Source organism: Neofelis nebulosa, chromosome 7 (assembly GCF_028018385.1).
Source record: "Neofelis nebulosa isolate mNeoNeb1 chromosome 7, mNeoNeb1.pri, whole genome shotgun sequence".
Lineage (NCBI taxonomy): Eukaryota > Metazoa > Chordata > Mammalia > Carnivora > Felidae > Neofelis > Neofelis nebulosa.
The window spans coordinates 134,554,125-134,571,782 of NC_080788.1; the positions used below are offsets into that span (position 1 = coordinate 134,554,125).

At 46.8% G+C, this 17,658-nt stretch overlaps 1 protein-coding gene and 1 pseudogene across 2 annotated transcripts in view; both read left to right on the forward strand.

Moving 5' to 3' along the window:
• The first annotated feature begins 2,618 nt into the window (after positions 1-2,618).
• Positions 2,619-7,972, forward strand: LOC131517628 (calcyclin-binding protein-like; annotated as a pseudogene).
• A 5,074-nt stretch (positions 7,973-13,046) lies between these two features.
• Positions 13,047-17,658, forward strand: part of KCNK13 (potassium two pore domain channel subfamily K member 13) — a 108,899-nt gene continuing 104,287 nt past the window's right edge. Inside the window, exons 1-2 of one of the 2 annotated variants that reach the window (XM_058739995.1) lie at positions 13,047-13,453; positions 13,866-14,942. In XM_058739995.1, coding sequence (XP_058595978.1) covers positions 14,603-14,942 — 340 coding nt within the window. In that variant the 5' untranslated portion in view covers positions 13,047-13,453; positions 13,866-14,602. Of the gene's footprint in view, positions 13,454-13,594; positions 14,943-17,658 lie in introns of those variants that run through there. The other variant, XM_058739996.1, reaches the window with a different exon arrangement.

Genomic DNA, 17,658 nt, shown 5'->3' on the forward strand with positions numbered 1-17,658 from the left:
AAGAAGATGAGAGAGCAGGGAAGGGGTGATGTGCAGCTATGTGTTCCTGGGAGAAGAGCGGCAGTGCCCACAACCAGGACCCAACATGGAGGCGGGCTGATCCCCGAGTGGTAACCTAGACCAGCACTTATGTGTGCCAAATACTGTGCTATATTTGTATTGGTGAATCTTCATAGTAACCCAGTACTATTACCACCCCCCACTTTACAGATGGGGAGACCGATTATTGGTCCAAAGTCACAGCTGGCAAGGGGCAAAGCTGGGATTTGAACCCAGGCAGTAAGCGTGGCAGATGTTCCCAAGCTCCAGCCAAGGAGCAGGCCTCACCTATGGGATACGTAATTGTAGCTACAAGACCAAGTATGCTTTCATGCACTGTAATAACAAATCATAGTTGGCGTGACAGAACCAGCCATTGGTGTGTAAAACCAGCCAGGAAACGCTGCATTCGTATTCAGGGCTGAGCCACTGAATTAGAGCAAGAGCCTGACTGTGGAACTGGTTCCTTTCAAGTGAGAGCACTGAGGGCTGAAAACTTTGCCACGTTAAGTACGTTCTGTTAACGTCTCTGACTGAAACCTGGTGTTTCCACAGATTAGATCTAAAGCACAGAGCAGAAAGGACTATGCCAAGTGTCAAAAGAGAGGACAGCAAAGAAAATGCCGGGGAGGAGGAGGGCAAGAGTCAGCCCAGGAAATGAAAGGAGGGTGCCTCATGCAGTAACGAGGGTGGCACAAACAGATATGGGGCCAAAGCAATGCAAGTCACAGTAAAGCCTGTATTCTGTACACAGTTCCGATCAAGTCCATCTCAAAGCAGAATCCAACCGCTGCATCTCAAGTACACGCTGTTCTCTTAGGCCTACCAGAAGCCCTGCCAAAACTAGTCTAACCAACATTAATCATTCTAAGACACTGGACCCTGTTCCCTTTGTAGCTCGTCTTTCAGAGCGTTCCACTTGGGTTTATTAACAACCGGAAGGCATCCAGACTAGTCTTTTTAATACACATAAAGAGAAACTCAGAAGGGAAAGGCAAGGGAGAAATTGGCATCCATAGGGAATTTATTACAGGTGTAACCAATCAAAGGTGACTCTATACATCGCACTTTGGGGCAGGTGATACTAACCTCGTTTGGTAGGGTGAAAGAGTCAAGGTCACAGCTAGTATGTGTTCCTTTGTGGCCCTGAGGACACAGATGAGGCCACTGGGCATGCTCTGGTAGCTCTTTGTTCATAGGTGCTTTGGAAATTAACATGGTAGCTGAATGCTGATTGTGTTTTCTTAAGGTAATTGACGTGAAAATTTAAGAGTCTATTCAATAATTTATCGGTATATTTGTGAAAGAATACGATGCTTTTATAGTTACAGAAACCAGATTCATTAAGCTTAAATGATGAAAGAGACTTTAACAGTGTCTAACAAATGCTGGAGTCAGAGGATCATAATGTTAATAGTCTATCTCCAAGTCCAGAATATCTGCTTTCGGGAATATGAACGTCATTCTCAAGTAAGCCTTACCCACCTGGAGGCTGAAATACCCTCTGCCCCCACCCCACTCCAGGATCCCCCATTACTTCCAGGTAGTCATTTTAAAAAAGAAAACACTTCTTTCCCAATAGCTCTGGCAAAAGTCACCTGACACACCTCACTCAAGCACTCCAGATTAGGGGACAGCCCCTGGCGAGAAGGGTGCAGGTGTGGAGTTCTCCAAAGCCCAGTGGAAGATGCCTGAAGTCCACTCCAGAGCAAGAAGTATCTCCAGGTGAAGTGTCAATATTGTGCCTGGGAGAACCTTTCTATGTCCCATCCTTAAGCAGCGTGTGCAAGTGTGCAGATTTTGCTTAAAAGCGACGTAAACCACGAAGGAAATTTTCAAGTCTACGTTTCTCTTGAAGGCTGCACAAATAAGTAAATCTTTACAATCAGAGTGTTCTGAGGCAGTGGTTTTTCATGCTGTCAGTCACGACCTTTTTGTGAATCACGAAATCAATTTAGGGAGTCATGACTAGCAGTTTTAAATATAGTAGAAGGTCTCTGTACTTCAGGGCTCAGGGTTATAATACAAGATGTATTCCTTCCCAGGCTGCTAGTTCTACCACCCCGAGTGAAGACGGTTTCGTGGGTAATGGCTTGAGATTGACAAGCCTGGGAGGGGACTCAGAACTGCCTGATCCCAGCTCCGCTCCCTCCACACCGTGAAACCGTAGGCAAGTCACGTGATGCCTTTAAGTCTCCATTTTCTCATCTGCCGAGTGGGGGCTAATACCTACCCTTCCTGCCTCGTGGGATTGTTTTAAGAATCAAATGAGACGGTGCTCTTAAACACCGGCAAGAACCCCATATATCTAAGTTGTAATGATTCTTATTCTCAAAAGTGCTGAGAACTGGCGATCTCTCTCCGGAGCATTTAGAGGATGGTAATTCCAGTGTAGAAAACAAAAACCACGCCCTTGGGAAAATTAGCATTTTCCCACAAATACTGAGGGTTTTTTTCATGTTTATTTTGAGAGGGAGTGTGCATGCGAGCGGGGTTGGGGCAGAGAGAGAAGGAAAGTGGGAGTCCTAAGTAGGCTCTGTGCTCAGCGCGGGGGGGGGGGGGGGGGGGGCGGGGCGGGGCACGATCTCAAGAGTCTGATGCGTAACCCACTGGGCCACCTAGGTGCCCAGACAAATACTGCTTCTCAACTACTAAATGCAAGTTATTTCTGGAAGACAAGTAGATTTGGGTCTTGGCTGCAGCAGGGTAACCATCAGGCCTCTGGATTCCACAGGAAGGGGACTCTGTTCACAAGGAAATCTGCATCCCTGGACCTAGTCTCTCAAACACCCTAAACAACTCCACAGAACTGATCTGTGTACTTCTGCCCTAAAAGTACTGTATCCATGTGGCCTGCTGCCTGTTGTGTGGACTGAGGGTGTCACTGAGGAGTCCATGTTAATGTGAACCCCAAGGGTGAGTTGACATTTCACCCATGGAGGAAGTACATTTTACAAATGAAGAAACAGGTTCTGATAGGTATGGGCTCCTGCCCCCTGAACTCCTCTGATGCCATAACAGGCTCAAGAGATGGGCATCATCAATTGTGCTTGGACTGGTAGAATCCACCTTTAGGTAGGAGAATGGATTGTGTGGTCTCATTGAGCCACTCAACACCTTTCTAGAGATAGCCTGGGAACACTTCTGAAGAGCCCCAGCCTGAGCCCCGGCTCCACTTGTCCCTTATTTTCTTCTCTGGTCCTCCCGGACATGTATGGCCACGGATGGCCTCTCTTCCTGCTAATTCCTATTCTTGGAGTGGAACCCTGGTTCCCACTCAGAGCAGAAGTGGGTGGCCTTAAAAATGAGAGTAGGAAGGGCGCCTGGGTGTCTCAGTCTGTTAAGTGCCCTACTGCATCTCAGGTCATGATTTCACAGTTCATGAGTTGGAGCCCTGCGTTGGGCTCTCCCCTGTCTGCACTGTGCCCGCTTTGGATCCTCAGTCCCCTTCTCTTTCTGCCCCCCCCCGCCCCTCCCCCCCTTTGCACGCACGTGCTCTCTCTCAAAAATAAGTAAATATTAAAAAAAGAGTGCAGGAGTGAGGAGAGAGGATTGGCTGCATGACAGAACTTTTGGAGCAACAGAAATACTTCTATCATGATTGTGGCATTGGTTACATTTTACCAAACCCCTTGAATTTATACACCAAATTGGTAACTTTTCTTGTAAGTTACAGCTCAATAAAATGGATTTTTAAAACTCAGAGAATGCACAGTTCAGATATCCATTCATTGTATATAAATTTTACATTAAAAAAAACTAAACTGAATTCCAGTTAATAATACCTATGGCTGAAGGATTTAGGGGCAAGTACTAATGGCTGAAGTTTACTTTGAAATGCATAGAAATACGGTGTATTTATGGATACGGTTATGATAAAGTCTAGGAAATTTTAATTGTACAATCTAGGTCACCACTATAAATTTCTTGTACTTTTGGCGTGTGCTTGAAAATCTCATTAAAAAAATGTTTTGGGCTGGGTGGTTGTACCTGGGCGGCTCAGTCAGTTAAGTGTCCGATTCTTGATATCGGCTCAGGTCGTGATCACAGGGTCCTGTGATTGAGCCCTGAGTCAGGCTCCGTGCGGAGCGTGGAATCTGCTTAAGAAGCTCTCGCTCTCTCCTTCTGCCCCTCTCCCCCACTTGTGCTCTCGCTAAAAAAAAAAAACAAAAATAAAAATGTTGTGGGAGAAAACAGATAACTTCAGGTTCCTGGCAGGGCGGAATATCTCCAGTTGAACCACCTCTTTCAGAAGTAAACAACATAAGCTCTGGGGGGAAAAAAGTCTTCAAAAACCAGCGGCTCAAGGGACTGAAAGCAGGCAGAAACTGATGGGGAGTCAACAACTGGAAGAAAGGCACCACATGAGGTGAGTTTCCTGTTTTTGTTTGTTTTGTTTTTATTTATTTTTTAACCACTTTGGGCCTGAGGTCAGCTCTCAGTCTGCACCATGCAAGGCATGTAAACATCCAGTGGAACTCTATAGTCTTGCTGCCTGGAAGACCCAGAGTACAGGGCTTGGAGCAACCATAGTCTCTGAGCAGGAAGAGGGAAACAACAGAAAAGAGCCAGAGAGAGGATTCCCAAATTCTGTGTATCTGGCTGACCAAGTATCTGGCTGACCAGTGACATGTTCATGCACAGCTAAGGCTAAAATAACTGAACCAAAACTTGAGCTATTTCCCATCGCAAGGGGAGACATTATGTAAGAATAATTATTATTTTCAGAGGAACATAACAGAATTCAGAGTTTCTACAGCTTATCATAAATTATGTATCAGTTAACAATTCTTAGCATATGATCCAAATCAATACATAATAAAAGCACATGGCTCATTCTCAGAAGACAGGCAAAGGAGACCTACCCAGAAATTGTAGTCAAAGATTTTTAAAACAGCTAATAAAATTGTGTTCAGTGTAAAAAAAACAAAAACAAAAACAAAAAAAAACACGTTGAATGAAAAGATAGCAAATCTCAGCAGAGTGATCATTTTTAGAGAATTGGATGGAAACTTTAGAACTGGAAACTATCATATCTGTGTAGTGGGGGGAGGGGAGCGGTTCCCCCCTGTGCGCTCACATGACTACCACACTCAAAACACTTGTGCTCAGCAGATGTGTGCAGGTGTTTCCCATGTCAAGCAATTCTGAGATGCCAGCCAGGTGTCCTCCAGCTGAAATTCTGACGCTGTCTACTGGACGTGCCGTCGGATCTCACAGGGACAAGGCTCAGTCCCACAAGGCTGCCCACCCCCCTCCAATGCCAGGTGCAAGTCTAGGTTGTCAACTGTACTTCTGGCTCCTCTGTCCTCTGTTACAAATCTGAGGTTCCCATTACCCTTCCTCGGATTTAATTAATTTTCTAGAGCAGCTCAAAGGGCTCAAGGGAACACTTCCTGCAAGTTTGTTAAAGGAATGATAAAGGACACAGGTGCACAGCCAGGTGAAGCCGTATCTAGGGTGAGATCTGGAAGGGTCCTGAGCGCAGGAGTACCTGTCCCTGTGCAGTTTGGGTGCATCACCCTCCCTGTGTGATGTGTTCACCAACCTGGAAGCTCCCCAAACCCTGGACTATTGGGGTTTTATGGAGGCTGCCTCACAGTGGCACGATCAATCATAAATTCCATTTCCAGCCCCACTCCCCCACCCTGTAGAATGGCGGGGGTGGGGGGGGGTGCGGTGCTGAAAGTTCCAAGTTTCTAATCACAGTTTGGTCTTTCTGGTGACCAGCCCCAGTCCACGAACCCACCCAGAGCCACCCCATTAGAACATAAGATGTTCCTAGTGCTGTGACCACTTAGGAATTTACAAGGGTTTCAGGAACTGGGGGCAGGAACCAATCTGTGCATTTTCTGTTTTCTCACAATCTGAAATTAAAAGTTTCAGTAGATGGGCTTAAAAGCAGAATGGAGATGACAGAGGGGTCAGGGAACTTGAAGACAGAAATTACCCAATGTGAAGAACCAAAAAAAATAAATAAAAGCTGAAAATCGGGGGCGGGTGGGAATTAGACACTTGTGGGACAACATCTAACGGTTTAACTTCGATGGGGCTGGAGTCCTAGGAGATGAAGTATGGGGCAGAGAAGCTATTTAAAGCAATAATGGCTAAAAATTTGGTGAGACACAAATGTACAGATTCAAGAAGTTCAGTGCATAAGCAACAGGGCAACACACAGAAACCCCCACTGGGTGCCTCCTCCTGAAACTAGTGAAGACAAACAAAGACAAATCTTGAAAGCAGCCAGCAGGAACAGGAACAGGAACAGGAACAGCGACCTGACAGCCGAGCTCTCCTCAGGCACACGAGGCCAGAAGACAACATGAAATGTTTCCAACGCGCAGAAGGAAAGGTAACCTCGGCAATGTATATCCTATCCAGCGGAAATATCCTTCGGGAATGAAGACAAAACAACCACATTATCAGATGAAAGAAAATTAAGAGAATTAGCAGACCTGCACTGCAAGAAATGCTATGGTTCATTCTTCAGGCTGAAGGAAGAACATACCCTAGAGAAGCTCAAATATTCAGGAGTGAAGGAAAGTCATCAGAAAGAACAAATATCAGGGCGCCTGGGGGCGGGGGGGGGGGCTCAGTCGGTTAAGCGGCCGGCTTCGGCTCGGGTCATGATCTCACTATTGGAGAGTTCGAGCCCCGCCTTGGGCTCTGTGTGGACAGCTCGGAGCCTGGAACCTGCTTCGGATTCTGTGTCTCCCTGTCTCCCTGCCCCTCCCCTCCTCCCAATCTCTCTTAAAAATAAAAACATTAAAAAAAGAAAAGAGCAAATATCTGCACAAATATAAAAGACCTTTTTTTTCCTCTTAAGAAATCTATTTTGAGGAGGCAGGCTGGGCCTCACACTAGGTGGGTCTGCACCCGGTGAGTGCGCTCCGCATCCCTGTTCTCTCCCCTGTGCAGCTGCAGCACTGGCCTTGTGGGACCACAGTTTCAGCTTCCGAAGAGACTCCGACCGCTCTCCCCCCTCCCCCACCCCCGCCCCGCTATACTAGCCAGAGGACAGGAAGCTTCTTTAAATCAATGCTGATTGCAGAAACCGAGGGTCACTCCATTGCAGATGGAAGTTGGAAGCTTCAGAAAGATCTAGAAGAGGTGAAGGTACTGCTGAAAAAGGCCACTAGAAAAAGAGTACGTGCTACCCTTACAACTGAAAAATCCAAGATTGAGAAAGAAACCAAGAACATGATGCAGTAGGAATCGGAGATAAGCAGAACTTCTTGACAATGGAAAGCCAGCTGCCGTGGTTGCTCCCATTACAACGGGATATACGGCGAAAATCGGCAATGACTGATGAGATCGGGCAGATAAGGTAATGTAGATTTTCACAGACGTCACCAGAGTTCACCAGCTCATCACTGAGAATGTGCAGGTGCATTTCACAGAGAGGCCATTTGATCTTTTGGTAAAGAATCTAAATGAGAAGAGTTACTCCATGACTGTGAATAATCTCTTGAAACCCATCTCTGTGGAAGGTGCTTCAAAAAAGGTCAAGACTGTACAGTCCTCACCTTCTGTATAAAGAAAGCACAAAGCATGCAGTGGGCCTACCTGGGCTGAGAAAGGACACAAAGAAAAAGAAAAGCCCTCCTGTGACACTGAAACAGATCCTGGTGAGGGACTGATGAACATTCTCCAGAAAATGTATGAAGATGGAGATGGGTAGAATCAAGAGAGAAGCACGCCAAAGGAGACACTGAATTGTGAGCCTTTAAAGTCCTCTTGGGAACTGTGATATGGAAATACTGATGTTTCCAATAAGGAACTGCTGGTGAGCTGCACAGAGGATTTATTTAAATAAAATATGCTTATTAAACACTTCCTCCAAAGATGGTTTCCTTGGTAATCTGGGTATTTTGTTCAAGGACAATATTGCACTCTTGGTGAGAAATGTAAAAACTGCAAGTCTTGTCTAATGATAAAGCCACATTGTGTGTATTTTTTGTTCAGCTAGGAGGTAGAAAATAAGTTATTGTCTGCCTATAAATTCCTGACGTCAATTTCGACCAATGTAAGAATGAATAAATATAAAATCTGAATTTTTGCATAAAAATGTATATTGCTATTTAAGCAAAAAATTGTATTGTGAGGTTTTAGCATATGGAGATGTGATTTGAATAACAACCACAGTAAACGTTGGGAAGAGGGTGGGATATGAACCTGTACAGTTGCAAGGTTTCTATATCTTACACTAAGTTGTACAATAGTAACTCTTAGAGGACCAAGAAAAGCTAATTCCTAGAGTAAGCACTTAAAACTAATGCCAAGGCATAGAGCTAAAAAGTCAAGAGATAAAATGGAATTCTAAAAAATATTCAGTTAATCCAAAAGAAGATGGGAAAGGAGGATCAAAAACCAATGGGGACAAACAAAACTAATAGTAAATGGTAGACTTGAATCCAGTCCCATAAATCACTACATTAATATAAATGGGCTCAACCTATGTTGTCTAAGATGATAGCCACTACCCACATGTAATATTTCAACTTAAATTATTAACATTAAAAATGTAGTTCCTCAGTGGCACTCAAATGCCCAATAGTCACCACCATATCAGACTACTATATTGAACAGCACAAATATTTACAAAATATTTCCATCATTACAGAAATTCTTTTGAACATCATTGATCTAATCAATCCAGTTCAAAAGTGTAGATTGTCAGACCTAACTAAAAATAAAACCAGACCAATCAAACAAACCTCAACGATATGCTGTTCACAACTAATCCACTTTAAATACATAAAGAAACAGGATAAAAGTAAATGGAAAAGATACCACACAAATGCTAAGTACAAAAAGCCTGTGGTGACAGATTAATATCAGATAAAGTAAACTTGAATGTAAAGGGTATTACCAGAGATAGAGACATTTCATAAAAATAAAAGGGTTACGGGGCGCCTGGGTGGTTCAGTCGGTTAAGCGTCTGACTTCAGCTCAGGTCATGATCTCGCGGTCCGTGAGTTCGAGCCCCACGTCGGGCTCTGTACTGACAGCTCAGAACCTGGAGCCTGTTTCAGATTCTGTGTTTCCCTCTCTCTGACCCTCCCCTGTTCATGCTCTGTCTCTCCCTGTCTCAAAAATAAATAAATAAATAAATAAATAAATAAATAAATAAATAAATAAATAAAATAAAAATAAAAAATAAAAGGGTTACTATATCGGTAAGATGTGATAATTATAAATGCTTACACTTAATAACAGAGCTTCAAAGTATATAAAATAAAAAACTGGCATAATTAGAGGGAGAAATAGACAATTCCACAATCATGGGTTGGTGATTTTAATACTCGTCTCTCACCAATCAATAGAATAACTAGAACAAACATCAGTAAAGACTGAAGATCTGAAAAACACTGTCAACTACCTAGACCTAATTGACATTTATAGAATCTACACTATACCCAACAACTGTAGAATACATATTCTTTTCAAGTGCATATGGTATGTTCACTAAGATAGATCATATGTTGGACCATAAAGCAATAAGTTTAAAAAGATTGAAACATGTTGAATATGATTCTCTGACCACAGTGAAAATATTAGAAATAAATGATTTGTCTTAAAAAAACACACACCCAGATATTTGGAAATTAAGCAACACACTTCTAAATAACTCATGGGTCAAAGAAGAAAAATTAGAAAATATTTTGAACAAAGTTCTATGAAAATACAACATACCAAAAATGTTAGGGTGCAGCTAGCACAGGGCTAACAGGAAAATATAACTTTAAAATGCTAATATTACAAAAGAGGAAAGATCTAAAATCAGTGACTTAAGCATCTACCATAAGAAGCTAGGAAAAAGCAGCAAAGTGAACCCAGAACAAGTAGAAGAGTGAAAATAAGAGTAGGAACCCCAAGTGGAAGTTATCCCAGAAATGCAAGCTTGGCTTAACATTAGAAAAGTAATTAATGAAATTACACATTAACAGAAGAAAGAAGACTATATGATCATTGCAAAAGATGCAGAGAAAACATTGGGCAAAATTCAGCCCTCATTTATGATTAAAAAAAAAAAAAAAACTCCCAGAAAGCTAGAAATAAAAGGAAACTTAACCTGATAAAGAATATCTATGAAAAACCCACAGTTAACATTCTATTTAACAGTGAAAAACTGAAGGCGTTCCCTTAAGATCATGAACAAGATAAGGATATCTCCTTCTACCTCTCCTCTTCACCATTATACTTAGGTCCTAAGCATTGCAGTAAGACAAGAAAAATAAATCTCAGAAAAGAAGAAGCAAAACTCTATTTCAAATGGCATGATTATATGGAAAATCCTAAAGGAATTAACTATAAGTGAATTCACTAAGGTTGCAGGAACCAAGTTAATTTGCATTAAATGTTTATATATACTACAGCAGACAGCTGGAAAATGAAATCTTGGTATTTACGATAGCATGAAAACACCTAAAATACTTTACAGTGAATTTACAAAAAGTGTGCAAGACTTCTACATGAAAACTACCCAAAAGACTGAAGTAAATAGAGGAATAAACCTCATTCATTAATTAAAAGGTCAGTACTCCCCAGGATAGTTTCAACACAATTCTAATGAACATCCCACAAGGCTTTTTCTGATGAAATTAAGAACCTGGTTCTATAATTTTTACAAAAATGTAGAGGTCTTGTAATATCCAAAGAAAATCTTGACAACACAGTTGGAGGGTTCACACTTCCTGACTTTATGACCTACTGTAAAGCTACAAGCAATCTAAATACTGTAGCATTAGCATAAAGAGGGACGAAAAATGAACAAGATGCAGATTTCTGAAATAAATTCATGCTTGTTTTTTTCAGCAAATGGCACTGGAATAACTGGATATCCATATAGATAGAATGAACCTTAATTCTTGCCTCACACAATATAGAAACAAAATGGATCATAATCTGACTATAAAAGCTAAAACTATAATATTTCTGGGAGGAAAAATCCATGAAACCTATACACCCTTGAGGGAAGTGATGATTTCTTAACATAAAAAAGAGCACCAAACATAAAAGAAATGATTGATAAATTGGATTCCACCAAAATTAAAAACATACCATCAGAAAACATCATTAAGGAAATAAACAGGCAAGCCATGGACTGACAAAATATTTGCAAGATAGGTATCTGAGGAGCGCCTGGGTGGCTCAGTGGGTTGACCAGGTCTTAATCTTAGGGTCTTGAGTTCAAGACCCATGTTGGGCTCCTCACTGGATGTGAAGCTACTAAAAAAAAAAAAAAGTATCTGAGAAAAGACTGATCTACATATATATAAGGAATACCTACACCTCAATAATAAAAAAAGAGAAATCCATTTTTAAACAGATATTCAACAGATAACTTACAATATCTCAAGAAATATTTTCAGCATTAATATTCAACAGATAATTTACAAAGGCAGATATGCAAATGGTCATAAACACATTAAGAGAGCAGGCAAATGCAAATTACACCACAATGAGAGAGCACTGCACACCCACCAGTATGTTTAAAATCACAATGACTGATACTGCCAAATGTTTACAAGGATATGGAACATATGGAACTATTGTGCATTGTTGGTTAGTACAGCTACTTTGGAAAAATGTTAAGCAGTTTCATATAAAACGACACACCTCCCCTATGACCCAGCAGTTCCACTCCTAGGTATTTACCTAAGAGATACGAAAACGGATCCACAAAAATTTGTACAAGAATGTTCCTGTTTTAGGGTAGCCAAGAAATTCTAATAGCCCCGGTTTCTATCAATAGGGGTATGAATATTCAAACAATAAAAATACTAGCAAGGAAAAGGAATAAATGACCGAGACATATATCATGGGAAGATCTCAAAAATAATAATAATGCTTTACGTAAAAGTATGGAAAGGTAGGATTCCATTTATAAATTTTCTTTTAATGTTGAGAGACCGAGAGACAGAGCATGAGCGGGGAAGGGGCAGAGAGAAAGGGAGACACAGAATCCAAGGCAGGCTCCAAGCTCTGAGCTGTCAGCACAGAGCCCTACGCGTGGCTGGAGCTCACGAACTGTCCAAAGTCGGTCGCTCAACAGACTGAGCCACCCAGGCACCCCGGTAGGATTCCATTTATATGAAGATCTAGAACAAGCAAAACTCAGTTCCATGAAGGCAAAACCAGTCCATGGTAGGGGAAAAAAAAAAAAAAAAGAACAGCGATTTCTTCTGGAGGAATGTGGGTGGGGATTTGCTGAGAAAGAGCATATGGGGAACACTGACCTGTTGGTGACACTTGGTTGATAGGTTGGATAGACAGCTGTTTAATTTGAGCAGGTGTATGCATTTGTCAGAACTCATCTAACAGTACACCTAAGATCTGTGCATTTCACTGTATGTAAGTTTTACCCCACGAGAAAAAAAAAATCTGTAAATATTGAACTCTCCTTAATGATATGTAGGGAAAGGTACTGGCCAGCGTGGGGAGGTGGTTGCACGGACGTCTACAAGTTACTTTGAAATGCATCCGAACGAGGTGGGTTGAAGGATAGAAAGAGGAATGGATAAATGACAAATCAAGTATAGTAAAACGTTCATTGTAAGAATCTAGGTGGTGGGTATATAAAAATCCTTTCAACCTTATGTTTGAAACTTTTCAAAAAGTTTTTCAAAAGTAAAATAGGGAGGGGAGTAATTGCCGGACTTTACACCTGGCTGTATACATGTCTCCATACTCACTACCACCTAAAGCTCTTGCCCCCAATAAGTTAAATAAAACAAGGGCATTTAGGAGTCGGTAACGGAACTGAGGGGATGGCAGATGTATTGGAATCCCGAGCTCTGTGTTTATTCTCCGCTCCTGGAGAGTTTAAGTGGGTGATGGGCGGGCTCTGAGCTTGGGACTACTTTCTCGGGAGGCAGGGAACTTCTACTTAGTTTGAAGATGCCCACGCGTCCATTCCTCTCTGTATCCGTATGCACTCCCACATGCCAAGGGCTGGTGTTTCCGGAGGGGCAGTGTGTGGCTGAGTACACAGGTGTGGGCGAGACGTGTCTGGAGGAGACGGAGCGCCCCCTTCTGGCCCAAAAGGGGCCCACTCAAGCCCGCAAAGCACCCAACGTACCTCTTCAGCACCCACTCCCCGGATCTGCGCGCCCGGGGTGGGAGCGCTGCAGCCCCCGGGTGGGTGGGCCCGCCCAGAGCCGGCACCTGCGGTCGGAGACCAGGGAAGGGAGAGGCCCGGCGCGGCCGGGAGGCGGAGGCCGGGGTGGAGACGCTGCCGCCCGCAGCCGCGTGGCTCCACCTGTTGCAGCGTCGGAGCGAGCCAGCCAGGCAGGGCAGTGCCCGGCGTGGACCTCTGCTCCCAGCGCCGTTCTGCAGAGCAGAGCCGCGCCGAAGAGGGGACCTGAGGGCAGTCCCGACAGAGCGGCGCGGAGGGGGCTCTCCCCGGGAGGTGAGAGTCCAGCGCAGAGGCTGCGCCGGCGTCCCCTGAAAGGCGTCTCGGGGAGGGAGCCCCTGGCCCATTTGCTGGGGAGCCTCGCCGCTGCTCTGCATGGGGTGGGGGGAGAACGCTCTGCGCTGCGCCCCGGCAGCACAAAATCTCTGGCGCTCACTGAGGCGGCCAAGGCCGGATGGAGAGGATGGAACTCTCCAGCCCCCGGTCCTCGGCCCCCTCTTCGGGAGCTGGGGCTGGCTAGGGACGCGCGCTTCACACCCGCGGAGCGGACACGTGGGATCGGAAGACGCCCCCGCGCCGGACCCAAGGGCGCATGGCCCGGGCAAGGAGAGGGAGGCTGCCCGGGGGAGATGCCCCTAACTTCCCTGGTCCGCCCATTCCAACCTCCCTTTCTGGTCTCCTCCTCCAGCCCGTCCGCCCGCCGGATGCCGCGCAGCGTGGGGGCCCGGCGCGGCGTAGGAACCCGTGGACCCCGCTCCGCGCAGTCCCTGGGGGTGCGCCCGCCGGGAACCTGCTCCGGTCTCTAAGCCCCGGCAGCCGGTGGGTAACTACCCAGAGGCCTGAGTCCCCGCGCCACGCAGCGACTGGCACCCAGCACCACGGATCCATCTGGGGAGGCACCACCGGCGCCGACACACTGACACCCCGCGCCCTGGCCGTCGGCGGCTTGAGAAGCGATGGTTGAAGCGACGGAGACCGCCGGCCCCGAGACCTTCGCCTCGGGAGAAATGCAAGTCCGCCCCAACTTGCGCTGAGAACGCGCCACGCCCCCTCCCCAATCCGAGCCGAGCTGGGCGCGCGTCGGGTGGAAACAGCGCCCGCGTCCTCGTGCCAAGAAGAAGCGGACTGTGCCCCGGGTCACTCGGACCTTGAGCGTTTAGAACTCCAAGGCGTGTGGGGACGGAGGCGACAAAGCGGATTTGAAACCAGGAGTCGAGGCGGACGTGGGGAGCTGGTGCAGCAGCAGCGGCCGACGAGGCGGCGGCCTGGGGAGCCGCGCGGCCTGGGGGAGCGCCCAGCGGTCATGGGCGAGCCGGCCGTCGGGCGTCCGGGGGCGGGCTGAGCCGCGAGCTCCCGGGCGGCCCGGGCGAGAGTCGGCCCGCGGCCACGGCCGCCCAGCGCGGGACTGCCCCCGGGGGCCCGGCCATGGCCGGCCGGGGTTGCGGCTGCAGCTGCGGCCCGGGCCACCTGAACGAGGACAACGCGCGCTTCCTGCTGCTCGCCGCGCTCATCGTGCTCTACCTGCTGGGCGGCGCCGCCGTCTTCTCGGCGCTGGAGCTGGCGCACGAGCGCCAGGCCAAGCAGCGCTGGGAGGAGCGCCTGGCCAACTTCAGCCGCCGCCACAACCTGAGCCGCGAGGAGCTGCGCGGCTTCCTCCGCCACTACGAGGAGGCCACCGAGGCCGGCATCCGCGTGGACAGCGCCCGGCCGCGCTGGGACTTCACCGGCGCCTTCTACTTCGTGGGCACCGTCGTGTCCACCATAGGTAAGTGGGCGTCGCTGGGGGGCGGAGGGGCGGCCGGGCCCGCTGGCATTTTCCCGGCTGGCCGCTTCGCGGTCTTGGCGTCTTCCGCCTCCGCGCTCAGCCCGGCTGCACAGATGTGAGCCGTTGCCTGATCAACAGGTGGTGTTGCCTCCCCGCTTCTCCGAATGTGCTCCCCAGGGCACCTGCAGCCGCCTCACCTGGGAGATGGTTAGAAATGCGGTGTCAGCCCCTCCCCAGACCTCCTGAGTCGGGGCCTGCTTGTTAACACAGTTCGCGGGGTGGGGGAGGTTGGATGATTCTTGAATTGCTCTGAAGGGTTTTCAGCCTAGGTGAGGAGACAGAGCTTGAGTCCCTGTGACTTTAGGGGGAAAGCTTACAAATCGGAACAGGAACCTAGCAACATGTATTGCCTTAGGACTCTGCGTGAGGCAAGGGTTAGTTAGAGGGGGAGGCACGGAATTAAAAAGATTGTCCGTGGCTTCACACTTAGAGAAGAATGGGACTGACTACCAAATGGGAACCAGGGAGGCAAAAGTGCTAAAAGTGCTTCCCAGGATGGGAAGGAAGGGGGCGGGGTGACCTTCGGGTTGAACCAGTTCGTGTTAGGTATGGTTTGGAGACTGAAGCGTTTTTGCACTCTAGAGGAGAAGAGAATTGCATTCGGGGGTTGCCCCATGAGCTACCTGATCTATATGGAGTAGTGGAAGGAAGGTCTCCTGGCTACAGGCATGAAGGGGGACCTTTACTGCCAAACTCAGGAGCTAGAACTTATCTAGAGGCAATTGGGAGCCATTGAGAGTTTTTGAGCAAGAGTGTGACAGGGCTATGGTCGGTTATGCCTTTATTCTCAGCAGATGGAAAACGTTGGGCGTCTTTGTACCGCATCTCTGAAGACTGTTCACCTTTGAAGCATAATCGAGTGCGAAGGGGGTTGGGGAAGATGGTATGGAAATTCTGAGGAAAGGAGGGAGCTGAAGTGGATGAGGGGCTTTGAAAAATGACCCGCAAAGGTGGTAGCTGCCAGCAGCCAGAGCCTGGGGAACAGCAGCAGGGTGCATCGAGTGCTCTGTGGCTCTGGACCCTGTGCCGGGGAGGAGAGCTTGTCAGTGAGGCGGGGTGATAAGGCAAACTTGCTGGAAGCTCCCACGCATGGTTGTCTTAGGTCGATGTTCTGCCAGGAGCGGGAGCACAAAGTATAACAGATCAGCCTCAGCCCTGATTAGTCCAGAAAGATTTCCCAGGGTTAGTCTAGAAAAGCCCAGGGTTTCAGCTGGGGAGTAGGAGGCAGGCCCGGGAGGATTGGCAGGGTGAGGGACACACGGGCTCTCTCTGAAGCACTTTGTGCTACACTGTCCCGCTCATAATCCCAGGCCCCTTCCACACCGGGCCCCTGCCCATCAGCAAGGACGTATGACACGACAGCTACAGGGTAGCAAGACATACTCTGGTAGCATTCTCTGTGATGATTAGAACACGTGCCCCCAGGGCGGCGGAGGGGGGGGGTGGATAGAGAGTACAAGTCATCACGGCTCTCTGTCCCAGCCCACAATCTCTGCCGGGCTCGCTTCGCAGAATTCCCTAAATCCCCCAGTGTGTCAACTCCTTTGTCTCTGAAGATGGTTCCAGAATTTCTGCGTACAGAGGACTTGGGGTGAACAGCCCGGCTGAGAAGTATTACTGTGGAGCTGACCTTGACTCTGTGTCCGCATAGCTAGTGCGGTGTTTTTATTCAGACTGACTATTCATTTGGGATGGCTTGGGGAGAGATTGAGGAGCTAAATCCACCCCACGCACCACAAGCCACCCCTTGGCGCTCCCCGGGGACATAGAGATAGGAAGGAGCAGCTTGTATGTATAGACTGGTGAATGTTGGTGCCTTCGAAACTGAGAATGTCACGGACAGGTGGGCAGGTACGGACACAGGCTCTTGAGGGGCAATGACACATTGGAGCCTGTTGGAGCAGAAGGAAAACTGGACCAGGAGTCTGGAGTTGGAGCTATGGGTCCCGCCTCTTGGGCAAGTTTCTTACCCATTCTGAGCCCCATGCTTCTCACCTGAGACATCTACAAAGTGGCCACCTTGGCATTGGCACATGTTAGCCATTGAGTAAATATTAGTTTCCGTCTCCTGCCCACTCCCTCTCCCTAACCCTGATCCTCCTGCAAGGGTTCTCAAGGGAGAATGAGCTCATGTAAGCGAATGTTCTTTACAAAGCCTGAAGTATGGGTTGTTTTTGTTTTGTTTTTTTTTACCTTCTCAATTCTAACATTTCCTCTTAGATTGTTTCATTAATTGCTTTCGTAATTACGGCACCTGCTACCCTTTATTAGGGTAATATTAGGCACATACTGTGATTATTATGTAAATATGTGATACAGCTAATTACTGCATTACACTTACGCTTAATTTCGATCGACACAACTCCATGAGGCAGGTATGACTATGTCCTCGTTTTACAGACAAGGAGGCTTCACGTTCCTTGTAACATAAAGAAGAAAAAAAGGGAAACCATCTGCAGTGACATCACCCCAAGTTAATCATTGTCAACTGGCGCATTTCTTGCTTTTCTTTTGTCCCGTGCATACACATATGTACATAGGTATTTTTTAAAATTGGGATCCTATTCAGTAAATCTTTTATCTTGTATTTAAGTGTAACATTACATGATGGGGTTTTTTTTGGGGGGGGGTTGTTTGTTTTCTTGGTCTAAAATAG